Source organism: Pristis pectinata, chromosome 11, assembly GCF_009764475.1.
Source record: "Pristis pectinata isolate sPriPec2 chromosome 11, sPriPec2.1.pri, whole genome shotgun sequence".
Classification (NCBI taxonomy): domain Eukaryota; kingdom Metazoa; phylum Chordata; class Chondrichthyes; order Rhinopristiformes; family Pristidae; genus Pristis; species Pristis pectinata.
The window spans coordinates 24916966-24934377 of NC_067415.1; the positions used below are offsets into that span (position 1 = coordinate 24916966).

Genomic DNA, 17412 nt, shown 5'->3' on the forward strand with positions numbered 1-17412 from the left:
CCACTTTCTTTCAGCTAGCACCACCACTTGGGCCATGCACCTGAGCACTTGAGGTTGAAACATTCACATCCATATTCAGCCAGAAGTGCCAAGTGGGCTGACACACCTCAGCTTTCTCCTGAGATCTCCACCATTATGGAACTAGATTTCAGCCAATTCAATTAACTCCATCTGGTATGAAGATACAGTTAAGAGCATGTGAAATGGCAAAGGCTATGTTCAGACTGCATCCCAGTTGTAGTAATGAAGACAACTTCAGAACTAGCTGCACCTCAAGCCAAGCTGTTCCAGTACAGCTAGCATGCTGGCAAAAATCTGACAATATGGAAAATTGTTCAGACATGTTTTACCCTCAAGGAAAACAAAATAAAATATATCAAAAAAAAATTTGAGTTCAACACTCAGAATACAACCAACACAAGAACACCAAATGTCTTAGGTTACTGAAGCAGACATCATCTATTGCAAACAATGCCACAATCAATTATTTGGTTGTGCATTGTTAGTCTTCTTGAAACTTGAAGCACAAAAACATCATTGGTTCAATTAATTTCTGTGACCATGAGTGGCTGATCAGGCGAGACTTCAGTTCCTCAGATCAGATTAGTTTACTGTCATATATCCAAGGGTGCAAGAAATTTCTTGCTCACGTGAAGCTCACAGGATAAAAAAAGTATATATGGTAATAATAAATAGTGAGGGGTCCAAAACAACAGAATGGTGCCAAGTATAGTAGTGCAAAAAGAAACACTATAGTGACAAAAACGGAGGAGGTAGAATTAAGAAAATGTGGCAGCATCACTTGGAAGGGGGTGTGAAAGAGGTGATTGGTTCAGAAGTCTGACAGCAATGGGGAAGAAGCTGTTCTTGAGTGTGGTTGTCCGGGCTTTCAAGGGGAATGAATGGCCAGGGTGAAAGGCATCGTTGATGATACTGGTGTAACGCACTGTGAAGATGGACCAGATGGAAGGATGTGATGTGCCTGTGATGGACTGGGCAGTGTTTCCCTCAATAGATGCTCAATGCTAGGTCCTTGTTCTTCATGGTATACATCAATGACTTAGAGGCATGTAGGAGACATGCTTAAAAAGTTTTCCATATGGTGTCAAAATGACAATGTGGTCGAAAGCAAGCAAACTGTAGACTGTAGGAAGATGTCAGTGTATTTCATTTAGGGAGGAGGGAAGTGGCAAGTGGAATTCACTGTCGAAAATGGAGGCAAGGCATTACAAAATACTGAACATGTTTAGAGGAATAGAAAGACTGTCAAATCCACGTTAACAGAATCTGGAAGTTGGCAGGACAGATTCACAAGGTGGTTAAAGGGATACTTAACCTTCTTAAACAAAACAGTAGGGAGATTGTAGAAAACACTAGTTAGCTCACATCTGGATTACTACATATGTGTATGCTCATTACTTTGAAGGCAGATGTGAAAGTAATAGAGTGCTGAGGATATTATGAGAATGATGGCTGGACAGGAGAATTTTGATTTTGAGACAAGTTGGACTGGGATTGCTGAGGAAACTGAGAATAGATTTAAATTCAGTATGTTATTATAAGAGGCTTAGAACTGGTGAATAGGAAGATTCTTTTTTCCTTTGACAATGATGGGGGTGGGGAAGCATAGATTTAAAGTACTTAGGAAAGGGCTAGAACACAAGTGAGGAAACGAAAACAGAAGTGCTGGAGACACTCAACAAGTTAGGCAGCTTCTGCGGAAAGAGAAAGTAAGGGAGTGTTTCTACCCAAAACGTGTGGCAGCCTGGACTTACTCCCCAAAAAGTTTATGAACACAGAAACATTCATCATATTTAAGTAACACCTGATGATCGCTTGAATGCCATGACATTCAAGTGATCAATTGGAGGTAGGATGTGTGAATTGGGAGAGCAGCTACCTATATATGCAATAAAAAGGGGAAGAAGGAAGTGCATACATTTTTACCTCAACAGATAATGGATCAGAAGAATTCTGGACAGCTTCATACAACTCTTTTCCATCTTGAAGCATCATGATTTGTTGTTCACTTAACATCTGCATTTTGTGTTCCCTTTTTTCCTTCTTGTCAACTTAAAAAAAACAAGAATTTTCAATTAATGTAGTCAACTTTGTTCTCGTACTTTAAGTCAGCACATCTTGGACGCCACACAGCAGTGATTGTAGCCTGTCACAATCAGATTAGAAAGATTTGTATAACTTTAGTATTCCTCTTTGCTTCTATATTCAATTGCAAAGATTAGTATTCCACCAGGTACATGTGCATGCATATGCAAACACAGAGTGGGATAACCAGATCATCACTACAATTTGCAAGTAATTTTTCCTTTTGCCTTTCAGGATACAGTTGTCCAAAATAAGGTTTCAAGTAAAAACTTGGTTACCTCAGAGGCTAACCAGGCTGAAGGGGTGGCTTTTCCTGATACTGGTATCACTCAGGCCACAGCCCCCAACCTAGCCAAGGTGACAGATAACCAATATGTAGCTATCTTCTGGATCTTTTATCATGCATCCTTTTCACTTAGCAACGAATATTCTATCCAGGTATATCTAGTGCACCAGTCATACTACATGATACTAATAGACACTCTCAATGACCATACTCTTCCCTTTGTCTTTATCACTGCAGCCTCAGAAGATACTAACCTTTCATCCCACTGCTCCGCACAGCAAGACTACAATAGAATTATAAAGCACTTGCTCAGATACCGGTACTATGGGTGGTGAACAGATTAGATTAGAGATAAACCAGCAATAGCAGGTTGCATTTAGCCAAGAGACATAGGGAGGGAAGTGTGCCAACGCCTCTGAAGAAAAGGCAGAGCATCAGTACTGTCCTGGAGGACTCAAGTGAGGACTAAAATGCAGGATCATTCTTAGGAAGCCTCACATAGACGAACTTCAAAATGCTTAGCACATTTTCTGACCTTTGAAAAAATGCAAAATATGGCAGGGTAATTTGAAGAATTCATCTGCAACCTATCATGGGACCTAACCCAGCAGTGCGGCATTTCTGATCATGAAACCCCCATACACCTCAAGTACCAGGCCATATTGACATTCCCATGGGGCAGCAGCTCATAGAGTTGTTATCTGCTTTCAAAGGAGGACAGGGTATGGATTCTCAAGCCTGCTCCATCAGAGCTCTGCTCGACTTCACCAGTAAAATGATTGTTGTTCTTTAAGAGCTGTGTGATGTCAACCAGCTACAGAGTTGCACTTCAAATAGAGCTGTCAAATGAGGCCCTCCCCAGAAGACTGCAGAGTGACCCAGTGTAAACACCCAAGTCACATCATGGACCAGAGGGTTTCAGTGATAATTATTATAAAAGTCTTCAGCACATGATGCAATAGTCTTCAGATGCACTACTTGGAATATAGACAGGAGTTAAAGGCAAGAAGAAAATGATGCACAGTGGCACAGCTAGTAGAGCTGCCGCCTCAGTGCCAGAGACCTGGATTCAATCCTGACCTCAGGTGCTGTCTCTGTGGAGTTTGCATGTTCTCCTCTTGACCACAGTGATTTCCTCCGGGTTGCATCTGCATCCCAAAGACATGCAGGTTGGCAGGTTAATTGGCCGCTGTAAATTGCCCCTAGTGTATGTGAGGGGTAGAATCTGGGGGAAGATGATAGTAATGTGGAGAAAACACAATGGATTAGTGTAAGAAGAGAAGGTAGAATTAGTGTAGAAAAAAAAATAGGTGCTTGATGGTCAGCAGAGTCAGTTGGCCAAAATGCTTGTTTCCATGCTGTATGACCATGGCTAGATGATAAAAATCCCCCAGGAACGAGCCCTACACTTAGTGATAACTTAAAAAATGGAGGGCAATGCAGACTACCCATGGAAAAAAAGGGTCATGTGAACTCCCCAGATACATGGCAATGGGCATGAGCAATTTATTATCATAGTTTCCTGTGTTATACATTAAGGGAGTACTATACATTTCAACTTGCACAAAGGTTTGTATTCCAAAAGGGGAATCTGAAGCATTTCACGAGTGCAGTCCAGTGGCCCCCTGATCCTTCAGGAAACTTGTAGTCTTCATAAATTTGCACATCTGTTCAGCATAACTATTTCCTTTGCAAAGGCTGAGTGCCTTAAGTAGAGAGCATCAGTAACCTCTCTAATGCTGTGATCTGCAGCAAACTAGAACACAGAATAAAGATCAGCTCCACCACATAAATGCAATCATAAGGAAAGCGCACCAGTATCTTTGCTTTCTAAGGGGGTTCAGCTTTCATCACCAAACACTCCAACAAACTTTCACAGACGTACTGTTGAAAGTATCCTGACTGGGTGCATCATGGTCTGGTACTGCTATTCAAATGTAGAAGAATGCAAGAAGCTGCAGAGAGTAATGGACTCTGCCCAATACATCATGGTCACATCCCTCCCCACCATCAGTAATATGTACAGGAGGTGCTGCCTCAAGAAGGCAACATCTATCAAAGATCCCCACCATCTGGGACATGACATCTTCTTGCAGCTACTATTGGGCAGGAGGTACAGAAGCCTGAAGTCCCATACCACCAGGTTTAAGAACAGCTACTTCCCTTTAACCATTTGGTTCTTGAACCAACTGGCAAAACCCTAATCACTACAGTTTAGCAAAACTATAACCACTTTGCACTAAAATGGACTTTTTTTTTGTTTTGTGTTCTTTCTTATAAACATTGTGTATAACATTTAATTTATGTTTTTCTTGTGAATGCTGCTTATATAATGCTAGGTGCCTGCAATGCTGCTGCAAGTTTTTCCATTGCACCTATACATACATGTACTTGTGCATATGACAATAAACTCTACTTTGACCAATGATCTGAAGCCCAGGGAGTTCTGAGTATCAGTGACCTTGATCTCAATGGACAGATACATCCAGGTCCAGAGGCATGTCTGTAGCCCCAATGACAGAAGGTCAAAAGTCCTCCACTATGAATTTAAAAAGGTTCAGCCTTCAGAAAAGTTGCTCTTTGGCTCACTGAGCCCTTTTGGGGACTGTGCTTTTACTTCCAACTCTCCAAAGCCTAGATACAAGACCTCCTCCCACAGGGTACCAGAGCGTAACTACCATACCTCCAATACCTGTTTTGTAGCTCCAGTTTGCGCAAACACCCAGCAGGACCACCACAGAAGCACCCATGAAAAGGAAGTAAAGAGTGCTGAAATAGCAGTGGACTTCACCAAAAGTCACTATGGTCATCAGCAGCAGTCTCCAGTATTAGCAGCACAAGTATGTCAATTCTGAGTGACCTCTTAAATCACACAGTTGCAATGAATAGAACACTGAAAACATGAGCCTCCAAGTGGCCAACAGTTTGCAGAAAACACAGCAGAAAAACATGACCCAGTTTGTCCAGGCAGTGTATTAAATAGTTGACATATAATAGCCTAGTGTTTCTAAGTTTGCATGCAAAATTATAGATTTTCCAATAACAATGTTTAAAAAGGCAGTGCTAGGTGATCCGATTTATAAATATCATTATCCACATTTAAACAAAATTCTGCATATTTGAACTATTAAACTTTCTTCCCACCTACTTTTAAAGCAGCTACAATTACTTGGAGTTACCCATTAGAATATTTTGCCCTCACTGCACTTGAGCAATTGCCTTGAGGAAAACTTCACCAGCTAAATACGACAATGGTTCTCCAAAATCTAGATTATCAATAATATCATAGCACAAGTTTAAAAATGTCAACATGGGTTAGTGCAAAATGTCGATCATCTGTTGCACAGAACACAAATACAAGCATGCAATCAATCTATTAAAAAAAAGTTTCTGATTGCATTTACAACCTGATTGCAACAGACCACAATCAGTGAGGATAGACAGCAATACCTCCAGCACAACTGTTCTCAACACTGGTGCCCCACAAGGCTGTCTCCTCAGCCCTCTACTCCCTATACACTCATGACTGTGCGGCCAGATTCTGCTCTAATTCCATCTACAAGTTTGCAGATGATGCCAGTGCTGCAGGCCGTATCTCAAATGGTGATGAGTCGGAGTACGAGGAGGAGATCGAGCGCTTAGTGGAATGGCGTCATGACAACAACCTTTCCCTCAATGTCAACAAAATGAAAGAGCTGGTCATTGACTTCAGGAAAAGGTAACGGTGTACATGCACCTGTCTACATCAATGGTGCTGAGGTCGAGAGGGTTGAGAGCTTCAAGTTCCTAGGATTGAACATCACCAACAGCCTGTCCTGGTCAAATCACATAGATGCCATGGCCAAGAAAGCTCACCAGCGCCTCTACTTCCTCAGGAGGCTAAAGAAATTTGGTTTCTCCCCTTTGACTTTCACCAACTTTTATCGATGCACCATAGAAAGCATCCTATCTGGATGTATCACAGCTTGGTATGACAACTGCTCTGCCCAGGACTGCAAAAACCTGCAGAATTGTGGACACAGCCCAGCCAATCAAAGACCCCACCCACCTGGGTCATTCTCTCCTCTTCCATCAGGTAGAAGAGACAGGAGCCTGAAGGCACGTACCACCAGACTTAAGGACAGCTTCTATCCCACTATGAAAAGACTATTGAACAGCTCCCTTATACAATGAGATGGACTCTGACCTCATGATCTACCTTGTTGTGACCTTGCACCTTATTGCACTGCACTTCCTCTGTAGCTGTGACACTTTACTCTGTACTGTTATTGTTTTTACCTGTACTACATCAATGCACTCTGTACTAAACTGATCTGTACTATCGGTATGCAAGACAAGTTCCTCCACTGTACCTTGGTACAAGTGACAATAATAAACCAATACCAATAATAAAACCTATTTAATTACTGCTACATGTACGAAATAAAACCCAGCAATCATAGCTTTTAAACAAACGTGGCTGATTTCTTTAAAGGATATCCATTTTGGTTGCATTACCCCTATTTTGATCCTGTAGTTCAGCTTCAATTTTGGCATACAACATCTCCAGCTTCCTTTGCTGATTTTCAAGGTGTACTTGAGCCTCCCGTTCTTCTGCTCGTTCATTCCGGAAGACATACATTCCATTGGTGCTTTTTTCCATCCACTAAAAAGAAAACCACATCACTTTGCAGAAACAAATTATGTAGTGGAATAAATGTCCATCTGATCACTCTGGAGAAAGACTCTATATTCAAATAGTTTAATTAACAATACATATGCACTAGAACATTACAGAATCACCCATGCAAGTTGGACAGTAATACTGCATGGGCCACAGGCAACATTGAGCAAATGAGGATGTATCAGAGACAATGAGGAACAAGCAATAAGTGGAAGAGAATTAAATACAGCAATGTTGACAAAGGATTAAGAGAAGAAAGCAAAGACAGAGGGTAAATGAAGCAGGGTAAGGAGGTGAAGATTACTAGAAAGTAATCATGCATAATACAGGTAACCCCAGTGTTATGGTAAAATGTCTTCTATATTGCAAATTTAAAGTGACCATTATTGAAAATGTGCCACCCGGGATCAAGGCTGGGCTGGTGAAGGATCAAGGCTGGGAGTTGGGTGTCTTCTGCTAAACATACTAGATATATCAGAATAATATAATACAAAAATAAAAATTTTGCTCAGATCTTCACATTCAGCCTTTAATTAAAAAAGACCCATCTCACTAATTGCTTGTTCCTTGTAGGAATGGACCCAACGATAAAATTCCACCTGAAGGAAAGTGCTCCATTGCTCAAGTTCAGGCCCCTACCAAAAAAGACATTGCTGAAAATCAGAGGTCATAGTCTATTCAAGGAGAATGATTTGTGGCAACCACCCAAGATGTAGGAGATACCAAGCAGTATGGAGTTGGGACTTAAGGTTCACATTGTGTCTACCACCAATCACTCCTTCCTCATCCAGCACAGCAATTTATCTATTAATTGATATAGCTAATCCTGAAGATTAAAACATGGGAACCATGGAGACTTAGTGCATTGGATTCAAAAATTGGCTCAGCCAATTTGAGGGCTGATATTCTGGCCAGAGGTCTGTGACCAGTGGTGTCCCACAGGGATCAGTGCTGGGACCTATATTTGGAAGAAAATGCAGGAGGGCTGATCAGTAAGTTTGCAGATGACATGAAAATTGGCAGAGTTGTGGATAATGAGGAAAGGTTGTCAAAGGATACAGCAGAATATAGATCAATTGAAAATATGGGCAGAGAAATGGCAGATGGAATTTATTCTGGACAAGAGTGAGGTGTTGCACTTTGGGAGGTCAAATGCAAGAGGAAGATATACAGTAAATGGTAGAACCCTTCATAGTATTGATGTACATAAGGATCTTGGGGTGCAAATCCATAGCTCTCTGATAGTGGCAACATAAGTAGATAGGGTGATAAAGGTGGCATACAGCATACTTGCCTATATTGGTCAGGGTATTGAGCATAAAAGTTGCACGTCATGTTGCAACTATACAAAACTTCGGTTAGGCCACATTTAGAGTATTACGTGCAGTTCTGGTCGCTACATTTCAGGAAGCTGGTGAGGCTTTGGAGAGGGTACAAAAGAGGTTCACCAGGATGTTGCCTGGATTAGAGAGTATTAGGCACAAGGTCGGACAAACCTGAATTGTTTTCTCTGGAGCAGAGCCTGAAGGGTGACCTAGATTCATAAAATAATACAGCATGGAAACAGGCCCTCTGGCCCAACTTGTCCATGCTGATCAAGGCGCCCACCTAAGCTAGTCCCATTTGCCCACGTTTGGCCCACGTCCCTCTAAACTTTTCCTATCTGTGTACTTATGCAAATGTCTTTTAAGTGTTGTTATAGTACCTGCCTCAGCTACTTTCTCTGGCAGCTCATTCCATACATGCACCACCCTGTGCATTAAGAAGTTGCCCCTCAGATATCTTTTAAGTCTTTCCCTTCTCAACCTAATCCTATGCCCTCTAGTGAGAAGTATATAAAATTGTAAGGGGCATAGATGGGGTAGATGGTATTTTCCCCTGGGTGGAAAATCTATGCCCTCTAGTATTTGATATCAAGGCAAGAGGGGGAAAGTTTAAAGGAGAAAGACAAGGGATAGTCAACATGCAGACAGATGGGATTAGTTTAAATTGGCAGCATGGTTGGCCGAAGGGCCTGTCTTGTGCTGTACTGTTCTATGTTAAATACAAGTGCAGATCCACTGACATCAACCCTTGACTATCTCTGGAAATAATGAACAATTTGTCTGCTCCTGACTGACATTAACACAACCATGACAAAAATCAGTGTAATCAAGCTTTATAACAGAATTAAAAACGTAAGTAAGCCTTGTAAACATTAAACTGGAAGTTTTAGCCAAACATGTCAATCTTAGATAATTCTTTTTTGTTACTAATTCACAAGGCACAGTATAAAATTTTGCTGCCCAGAGGTATGATCTGCAAAGACACAATAAATCCTTTGTTCAGTAAAGAATCCAACAAAAGAAAATTTGAATAAAAGGATAAAGCAATGAAGTGTCAATTCTCTGATCTGTGCTTCTTCACCATGGCTCCTCACTGGAAGCACAGGGCCGATGGATTTATCCCAGAGATTTACAACAGTAAAATGTCAAAAAGAGAAAATGTATATACATTAAGGGTAATTACCAACTGTGTACGACTGTTAGGACGCTGCACTCTATGTGAATACACAGAAAATATGTTCTTTTCCCCCCAACTATCAATTTAATATCGAAATTAGTTGATTAAATAAGTTAAAACAAAAGTTCCCACTCCATGACAGCAGATGGGTAAATAGAGCAACGCACTGGAGCATGGTGACTCATTGCAGATCTGCTCATTACTTTTACTAAATCTAAATTCTATGTCTCTAAGAATTACTGATAATGTTCTTTTAAATCTTCTTACAGGGCTGATGATCTTCCGGCTTCCAGGAGCAATTGATTTACTGACCCGACTCCCGGACCCAGATAGAAACGACCAGTGAGGCCTAGGACAGACCCATTCACGTGAAAGCCTGTGCAGGGTGAAGAGCCGACCCCACCAAGCCCCACAACTGAGACCTAACTCCTGGAACCCACTGGAGCATGTGATGTAGAGACCCGAGGACCTAAGCAACAAAGAAAGCATCCTATCTGCATGCATTTCAGCTTGGTATGGCAACTGCTCCGCCAGGGACCTCAAGAAACTGCAGAGAGTCGTGGACACAGCTTAGCACATCACAGAAAGGAGCCTACCCTTCTCACTGCCTCAGTAAAGCAGCCAGCATAATCAAAGACCCCACCCACCCCAGACATCTTTCTTCTCCCCTCTCCCATCAGGCAGAAGATACAAAAGCCTGAAAGCACGTACCACCATGTTCAAGGACAGCTTCTATCCCGCTGTTGTAAGACTATTGAACAGTTCCCTAGAACAATAAGATGGACTGTTGACCTCACAATCTACCTAGTTATGACCTTGCACCTTCCTGTCTACCTGTACTGCACTTTCTCTGTAGTTGTGATATTTTACTCTGCATTCTGTATTGTTTTAGCTTGTACTACCTGAATGAATTGATCTGTATGAACTGTATGCAAGACGAGCTTTTCACTGTACCTCTGTATATGTGACAGTAATAACCCAATTTCATTCTCTTAAGTGGTGAACAATTAAAAACCATGCTAGGAAAAATATAGTAGCTAAGATAGGATATCAAATGCACAAGACTTATAAGAAAAAGCCTGTTAGCTTTGCACATCGCTAAAAACATAAGCATCACTCACTTAATTAAAGAGTTTATTTAATTTAAACAATGATGTTCCGTGATCTTAAAAATATTTAAGAACTCATCTAAAACAAAAAACTAAACAATTTTTACCATGTTTTCCATACCTGTATAGGGTAAATTCTTACAACAATCACATCAACACATCCAACCATTCCACCTTCACAAAATAGGGAAGATAGTGGCAATGGAAAAGGTCGAGGATCACAATGAAATCCTAGCTTAGCATACCATCGAGCAGGTCTTGTACTGTTGGCTGATATCTAAAATTAAAACAGATTATGTTGAATTACTGCTGATATTGCAATTTTATTGTTACAGACAAATCCAACAATTATTTACTTTACACTTTTGCACAAAAAAAACTAGGAATGACTAATGCAACCTCATCTTAGCCAGTTTATACTATTACATTATTTTATCCAGCCACTTTACATTACTGACTCTTGGATAGGATTTTCAAACAAAGCAGCAGAATCTCCAACCAGTCCATTTTATTTGAAGAAAATGGAATGCATAGCACCACAGTCAAGCTATGCGACAGAATTAGGAAATTCTGAGGACAGAATAAATGGACTGGTTGGTGTTCAATATTAATGTTGGCAAAATGAAGATCTATAGACTCTGTATCTGTCAACTTCTTGGTTCAAGTGATTGCACCAAATAACCTTTTTATCTGGTAACAAAATGCCCTAGCATAATAACAAGGTTTTTCGTTCTTGTGATTTAAACAGAACTGGTTATTGCCAATCTAGTTAGAACCAAAGACATTCAGAATCAACCACACAATTATGACCAGAGGCAAATGCACACACCGAATAGAGATGGTGGGTTCCTTTGCATTTTTAAAACAACTCTTGTATGGTATCACATCCACTGAATAACCAGTGCAGATCCTGTAATTCTACAGGCACTAGCACCGATAATTCTAAAAAGGAAAATAGTAATTAGTATTTTAACTCTGAAATGAGTCATAAATCAAATACAAAGAATGTTAGTGGCATAAATTTTGCAAAGCTAATTTAGGGTGGAAATCATGGAACTTCCATACAAAGTAGATGTGTAGAATCTTTCCACTCCAAAACAGAAAGTCAGGATTAATTGAAATTTGAGATTTATCAGTTAAAGCTAGCAGGCAATGGAGAACAAGCATGGATAAATGAAGCTAAGTTACAGATCAGTCTTAATCCAACTAACTGGTGTAACACAAGGAGCTGAATGGGCTACTATTGGTCCTATGAATGACATGGAATATATAGCACAGAAATAGGTTATTCAACTTAAATGATCCACGACTATTTGTTTCATCCAAGCCTTCCATCACCCCAACCTGTCCAACCTTATCAATACATTATTGCAATTATTTCTCTCAAAAGCATTTAACTAGCTCTCTCCTTAAATGCAGCAATGCCCAAACACATCTCAGTGATACAAAACATCTATTCAGATTGAGTGCAGTTGCAGAGTTATGTCCTTTTATAAAATGTCAAAATTTCACATTTATCATCCAAAAGTAAATTTCAGTACACTTGTAACAAAAGATTGCAACAGGTTGAGATTCACATAGAACAGGACAGACAAAACATAACTGGCATGATGGAGAACAGGGATATGTAAAGGACAGAAATTTGCTCTCTATTTCTGATGTGAACCACCTTGAACAAATTGTATTCTTCTAGAACAAAATGAGAAAGGAAGCACATCTAGATAGTCCTGATCAACCATTGAAGTCAAATACGAGACACCTTTTTCAATTACCAATGTGTGAGGTCAAATGGATAAAATAAAACAGGAGAAGAGAGCAAACTTGCTATCCTCCTCAGAAACAAAAGCTATTGATAAAAATATCAGAAAGCAGAACAATATTTAAAATCTTTAATTATGGTAAAAATGTGCAACTGTTTATACTTACCTTTATCATGAGTGATTCTGGAGCCTCTAGGGGTGAGCAAGGTTCCTGTGATCCTATTAATTCTGCTCCATGCACGATAATCTTTTGACCAATGACAAGTCTTCTTTTTCGTAACAAATTGGTGAGTGGAGAATCCAGAAGGGCCTTAATTCCATACCATCCATCAGTGACTTCAATAACTCCAAATGACATATCCTTTTTTGTTTCAATGGCACTTTTTTCAATAAGAGTTTTAGAATCTTTAACTGCATCATCAGGATTTTGGTTATTTTGGGATGATCTTGAACCCAATGATACTATTTTAGAAATGCAAAGCACTAGCGTTTTTGCTGCTACGTCATCCCGCTCCATGACTTTTTTTAAGGCAGATCGCCGACTTTGATCAATCTCCACATCATATCTACAATGCCAAATTTGTTTTAATTAGAACATCTGCATAATTTTCAGATTTTCTACTTACATTTACTCAAAATATATCCTTTAAAACAAATACATATTCAAAATTCTTCCTTTCAAATTAAAACTCAAGCACACCAACCTTCAAGAATATTATCTTAAAGGAAAAATAAACAAAAGTGAAACTTAGTCTAAAAGAAGAAATTTGCACCCAAGCCATCTCTGCACATAATGAAAAAGCAAAAAGCATTTAAAGAAAAAAATTACTAGAATATAGAATGCATGACCATAAGTGCTACTAAAGTAAAATTGTATGAGAAATTTCTCACCTATTTTACTTCTGCAGAAATGTGGATGGAAACAAGTTGGAAACATTTAGCTGCATACAGACTGGAAAAAGTGGAATTGTATAAGAGCTGAATAATATAAAAGAAAATGGGCAAGGGCGTTTTGGAGAGATTGTGAACAAGGAACAGTGATAAAGCATCATAACAGCAGGCATTGTCCATAACTTCAGTTAGAATTCTGTTTGTAGAAACTATGCAATACTCCTGTAATTCCCAATCCGATTTAATATTGGAGGTTAATTAGAATGGGCATTTAAGATAATTTTTCATCAGGGATTCTAAGGGTATCATCGAATAAAGTCTAACACCACACTAAAAAGACTTGACTAAAGGACAATAGATCACAAAAACAATAAACCCCAATGGAATGCTGTCAATTAACTAACTATATATGTAGATGGTATTTATTTCAGAGATGGATTAGGAACTATTTCAGATTGCTTAGACTTGGTGATTAAACTGCTTTTAAACTGCATACTTTTTAAACTACAATGAACTCTTAAGTCAACATAAGGATTTCATTGGTTGTGAAATGCTTTGGAATATCTTAGGAGGCAATGAATTGCATACTGTAGGTACAAGTTATTTCTCCTTTAGTGATTCTTCTACTTTTTAGACAGAGAATTACGAGAAAAATAAATTAGTTCCAGAAGTAATCTGGTAAAGTATGGAGGAAATGACAAAATTCAGCTTCCAACAAGAACTGGCATTTATATAGCATCTGTAATATTGTAAAATGCCCCACGGCATCACAGGAACATTCCCAAATAAAAGTAAGATGGATCGGCTGGATAAGTAGTGTTGCAACAACATCAGCAAGACAGAGGAATTGATTGTGGGCTTCAGGAAGAAGTCAGGAGAACACACACCAGTCCTCATTGACAGGTCAGTGGTGGATAGGGTGAGCAGCTTCAAGTTCCTGGGTATCAACATCTTGAAGGATCTATCCTGGGCCCAAAACACTGATGCAATCACAAAGAAGGCATGCCAGCAGCTCTACTTTGTTAGGAGTTTGAAAAGATTCAGCATGTCAAAGACTCTTGCAAATTTCTATAGATGTATGGTGAAGAGCATTCTGACTAGTTGCATCACAGCCTGGTTTGGAAGCTCTAATGCACAGGATCACAAGAGGCTGCAGAGGGTTATAGATTCAGCCAACTCCATTACAGGCACAACCCTCCCCACCATCGAGGGCATCTTCAACAGGCAGTACCTCAGACAGCAGCGCCTCAGATGGCAGCATCCATCACCAAGGACCCTCACCATCTGGGACATGCTCTCTTCTCGTTACTACCATCAGGGAGATGGTACAGGAGCCTGAAGACCCCCACTCAACGATTCAGAAATAGCTTTCTCCCCCTCTGCCATCAGCTTACCGAACGGTCCATGAACATTACCTCATTTTTTTTTTGGACTTAGTTATTTTTGTAATTCATAGCAATTTTCTGTCTTTACATTGTACTGCTGCCGCAAAAGAACATACTTCACATCATATAAGTCAGTGATAACAAATCTGAATCTGATAAAATTTGACTTAGAAGCAAAAAGATACTCGGGCAAATAACAATACGCTTAGTCAAGTGGGTAGGTTATAAGGATAATCTTAAAAAGGGATATAGAAAGGGGTAGAAGGGCTGAGGGGAAGGAAATTTCATAGCTGTGCATCACAGCAGCTGAATGTATTGGTGGACTTGTGGAGAGATTTAAACAAGGCCTGTAACAAAAGCCAGAATCAGAGAGAAAAGATACTTTAAGGCTTGATGGGTGCTTGGTTGGTGCAGATGTGGTGGGTCAAGGAGTCTGTCTCTATGCTGTATGAATCTATGGTTGCAGGAGATTACAGAAGTTGACAGGAGACAGACTATGGAGAGATTTGAAGATAAACATGAAAATTATAAAACAGACACTGTGGGCCAGGATAAACAGGACATGGCATGAGCTGGTATACAGGCAAAAGCGTTTCAAATGTTCAGCTTAGAAAAAAAAAATTCAATGAATTATAAATCAAGTCTACATCTTTAGTCCCAAGATATCTAATTCATTGAAATAGATCACCTGTATTTAAGTTGCAGAAGTATTCTTTCTGGTGTCAGGCACCTGCCACCAAACTGTTTGGGGAAAGCGATCTCCATAGCAGCAAGCTTCCATACTAACCACCTATAATGGTTATAGGCCCAAACTTCACTGATTAGGTTGGAATCTACACCAGGAGTATCTAAAAGAGCTCTGGAAAAATACGCAATATTACTGATAAAATTCAGCACATCAAATGAGAGTTTTCCCATACAAGAATATGTATACATGGCTGATCTCATCCAAGAATCTGAAAACGGACACCAAGAGGCCGTTTCGTCTTAGTGGTGAGTCTGGAAGTATAGGGCATATTCTCAGGAAAGACGTCAGCCATTTAGGAATGAAATGAGGAGAAATCTCTTTATGGGGAGTGTGGTAAACCTTTAAACTTCACCATGTCTGAAGGTTATGGGTGCTCAGTTTTTGAATACATTCAAGACAGATTGATACATTTTTTGGACACCAATTGGATCAGAGGAATAGAATTGGTGAGGAAAATAGGACGCAGGACAGCCATGATCTTACTGAAGAACGGATAAGAAATAAAACTGAGGCATTCAAAATGGAGACTCAATGGATCATGCCAAATCCACAATCATATCCTACCCTAACAACAACACTGTTGTGTTATTTCCTTGGCCACACTTACCTTTTGTAGCTCTTTGGAGTTAATCAAAAGGTCTGGATAGCACTCATGCCCACAAAACAGATGAACTGTGAGTGGGAACTAGGCTTGAGGCAATGGATCCCAAGATCCAGCCCCAGAAGACCCGATGGGTTTTTGACAGCTTCCCATTGTCAAAGATCCACTGAAACTATTTAAATGAATCTGATAATCCAAAACATTTAAAAAAAAATCCAAATACATTAAAATATTCAAAAATAATGTTTACTAAAAAATCCTCAAGCTACCATTAATTTATTTACTGATATTTATGTTTTAACTTAAGAAAAATAAACTCCCTGGCTAACTGTACTGACCATTTTAAATCAAGGTCAGCAATCTTAATGAAATGAATGGGTTGCACTACACAAGCCAGCTTTGGATGGTATACAGCTCAGGGGCCAAGTGCAAAGCATATTTTAAATGTGGAAAAGTCAGGAACATGCTGACCCATGAGGAGGATCTTGTCAGTGATTCTCTGTGGAACCACTAGCCAAAGACAACTTTGATTAGCTGCAACGCAATAAAGAGAAAGAAAGGCATACAGTGTGGCATGTATTTAAATCCAAAGATCCATTGGACCAAATACACTTTATGTAAAACAAAGCATGTAAACTAAGCTGTATTCCATCAGTAATTGAGAAACAAAAAAGTGAATTAATAATTGAAATATTTTTATTGTATAAAAATGGAAGTAACTATTCTATAGTGCAAAAAGTGAACTGCTATGACAAAAGATTTAGGTGGATCGACAACGTCAGTATGTGCACATGCGACAGAATTTAACAAAATGCCTGCGCATGAGGGAAGAAAAAGTAAAAACAGGAATCACTATGTCAAAGGAAGTAAATCAGATAGAGAAGGATACACATGACACCATTCCAACAGTACTATTTTCCATGCATCTTTTCTGAGGCAATCCCTCAGAATTAAGGATGAATATCTTCTCCCTCCCTCCCCCAGTAGGTTCTGATGTGATTGCTCAGGCTCAATGACTGATATTGGAATGGTCTTGGTTCTGAAGTGTAGGCAAAAGTTGAAGTCTCATTCAGCCCTGGTGCAATATTGTACCTCATCTTCAACATTACTACAGCAAGGAAAATTGAGCAGTGAAGTAAAGACACAGCCTTCCTTCACCCCAGACTGCCCTGTTTGACTTTTTGCATAGAATTGCAAGATGTATGTCATCATGCGGTTGATTTAAAATGAAGACAAATTTCTGAATGCAGCCAAATTTTGGAAGGATTCTTCACAGTCCCTCCATTTACAGAATCAAAAACTTCTGAGGTCAGAAAAGACCATGATTAGTAGTTGATATTGCCACATGCATTTTTCTTAGA

The 17412-nt window shown here is 39.6% G+C and overlaps 2 protein-coding genes across 6 annotated transcripts in view; one reads left to right on the plus strand and one right to left on the minus strand.

Annotated features, from left to right (window-relative positions):
* The window catches only part of LOC127575639 (NEDD4-binding protein 2-like 2), a 100980-nt gene extending 90278 nt beyond the window's left edge, over nucleotides 1–10702 (plus strand). The window contains exon 7 of the mRNA XM_052025509.1: nucleotides 9827–10702. Within this exon, the coding sequence (XP_051881469.1) occupies nucleotides 9827–9860 (34 nt within the window). The 3' untranslated portion in view covers nucleotides 9861–10702. The remainder of the gene's footprint in view (nucleotides 1–9826) is intronic.
* brca2 (BRCA2 DNA repair associated) overlaps nucleotides 1–17412 on the minus strand; it is a 71970-nt gene that overhangs the window by 17207 nt on the left and 37351 nt on the right. For 4 of the 5 annotated variants that reach the window (XM_052025496.1, XM_052025498.1, XM_052025495.1 and 1 more), the window contains exons 17-21: nucleotides 15391–15561; nucleotides 12593–12992; nucleotides 10788–10943; nucleotides 6890–7037; nucleotides 1948–2072 (exon numbers count right to left, since the gene is read on the minus strand). In XM_052025496.1, the coding sequence (XP_051881456.1) occupies nucleotides 1948–2072; nucleotides 6890–7037; nucleotides 10788–10943; nucleotides 12593–12992; nucleotides 15391–15561 (1000 nt within the window). Of the gene's footprint in view, nucleotides 1–1939; nucleotides 2073–6889; nucleotides 7038–10787; nucleotides 10944–12592; nucleotides 12993–15390; nucleotides 15562–17412 lie in introns of all 5 variants that reach the window. The other variant, XM_052025499.1, reaches the window with a different exon arrangement.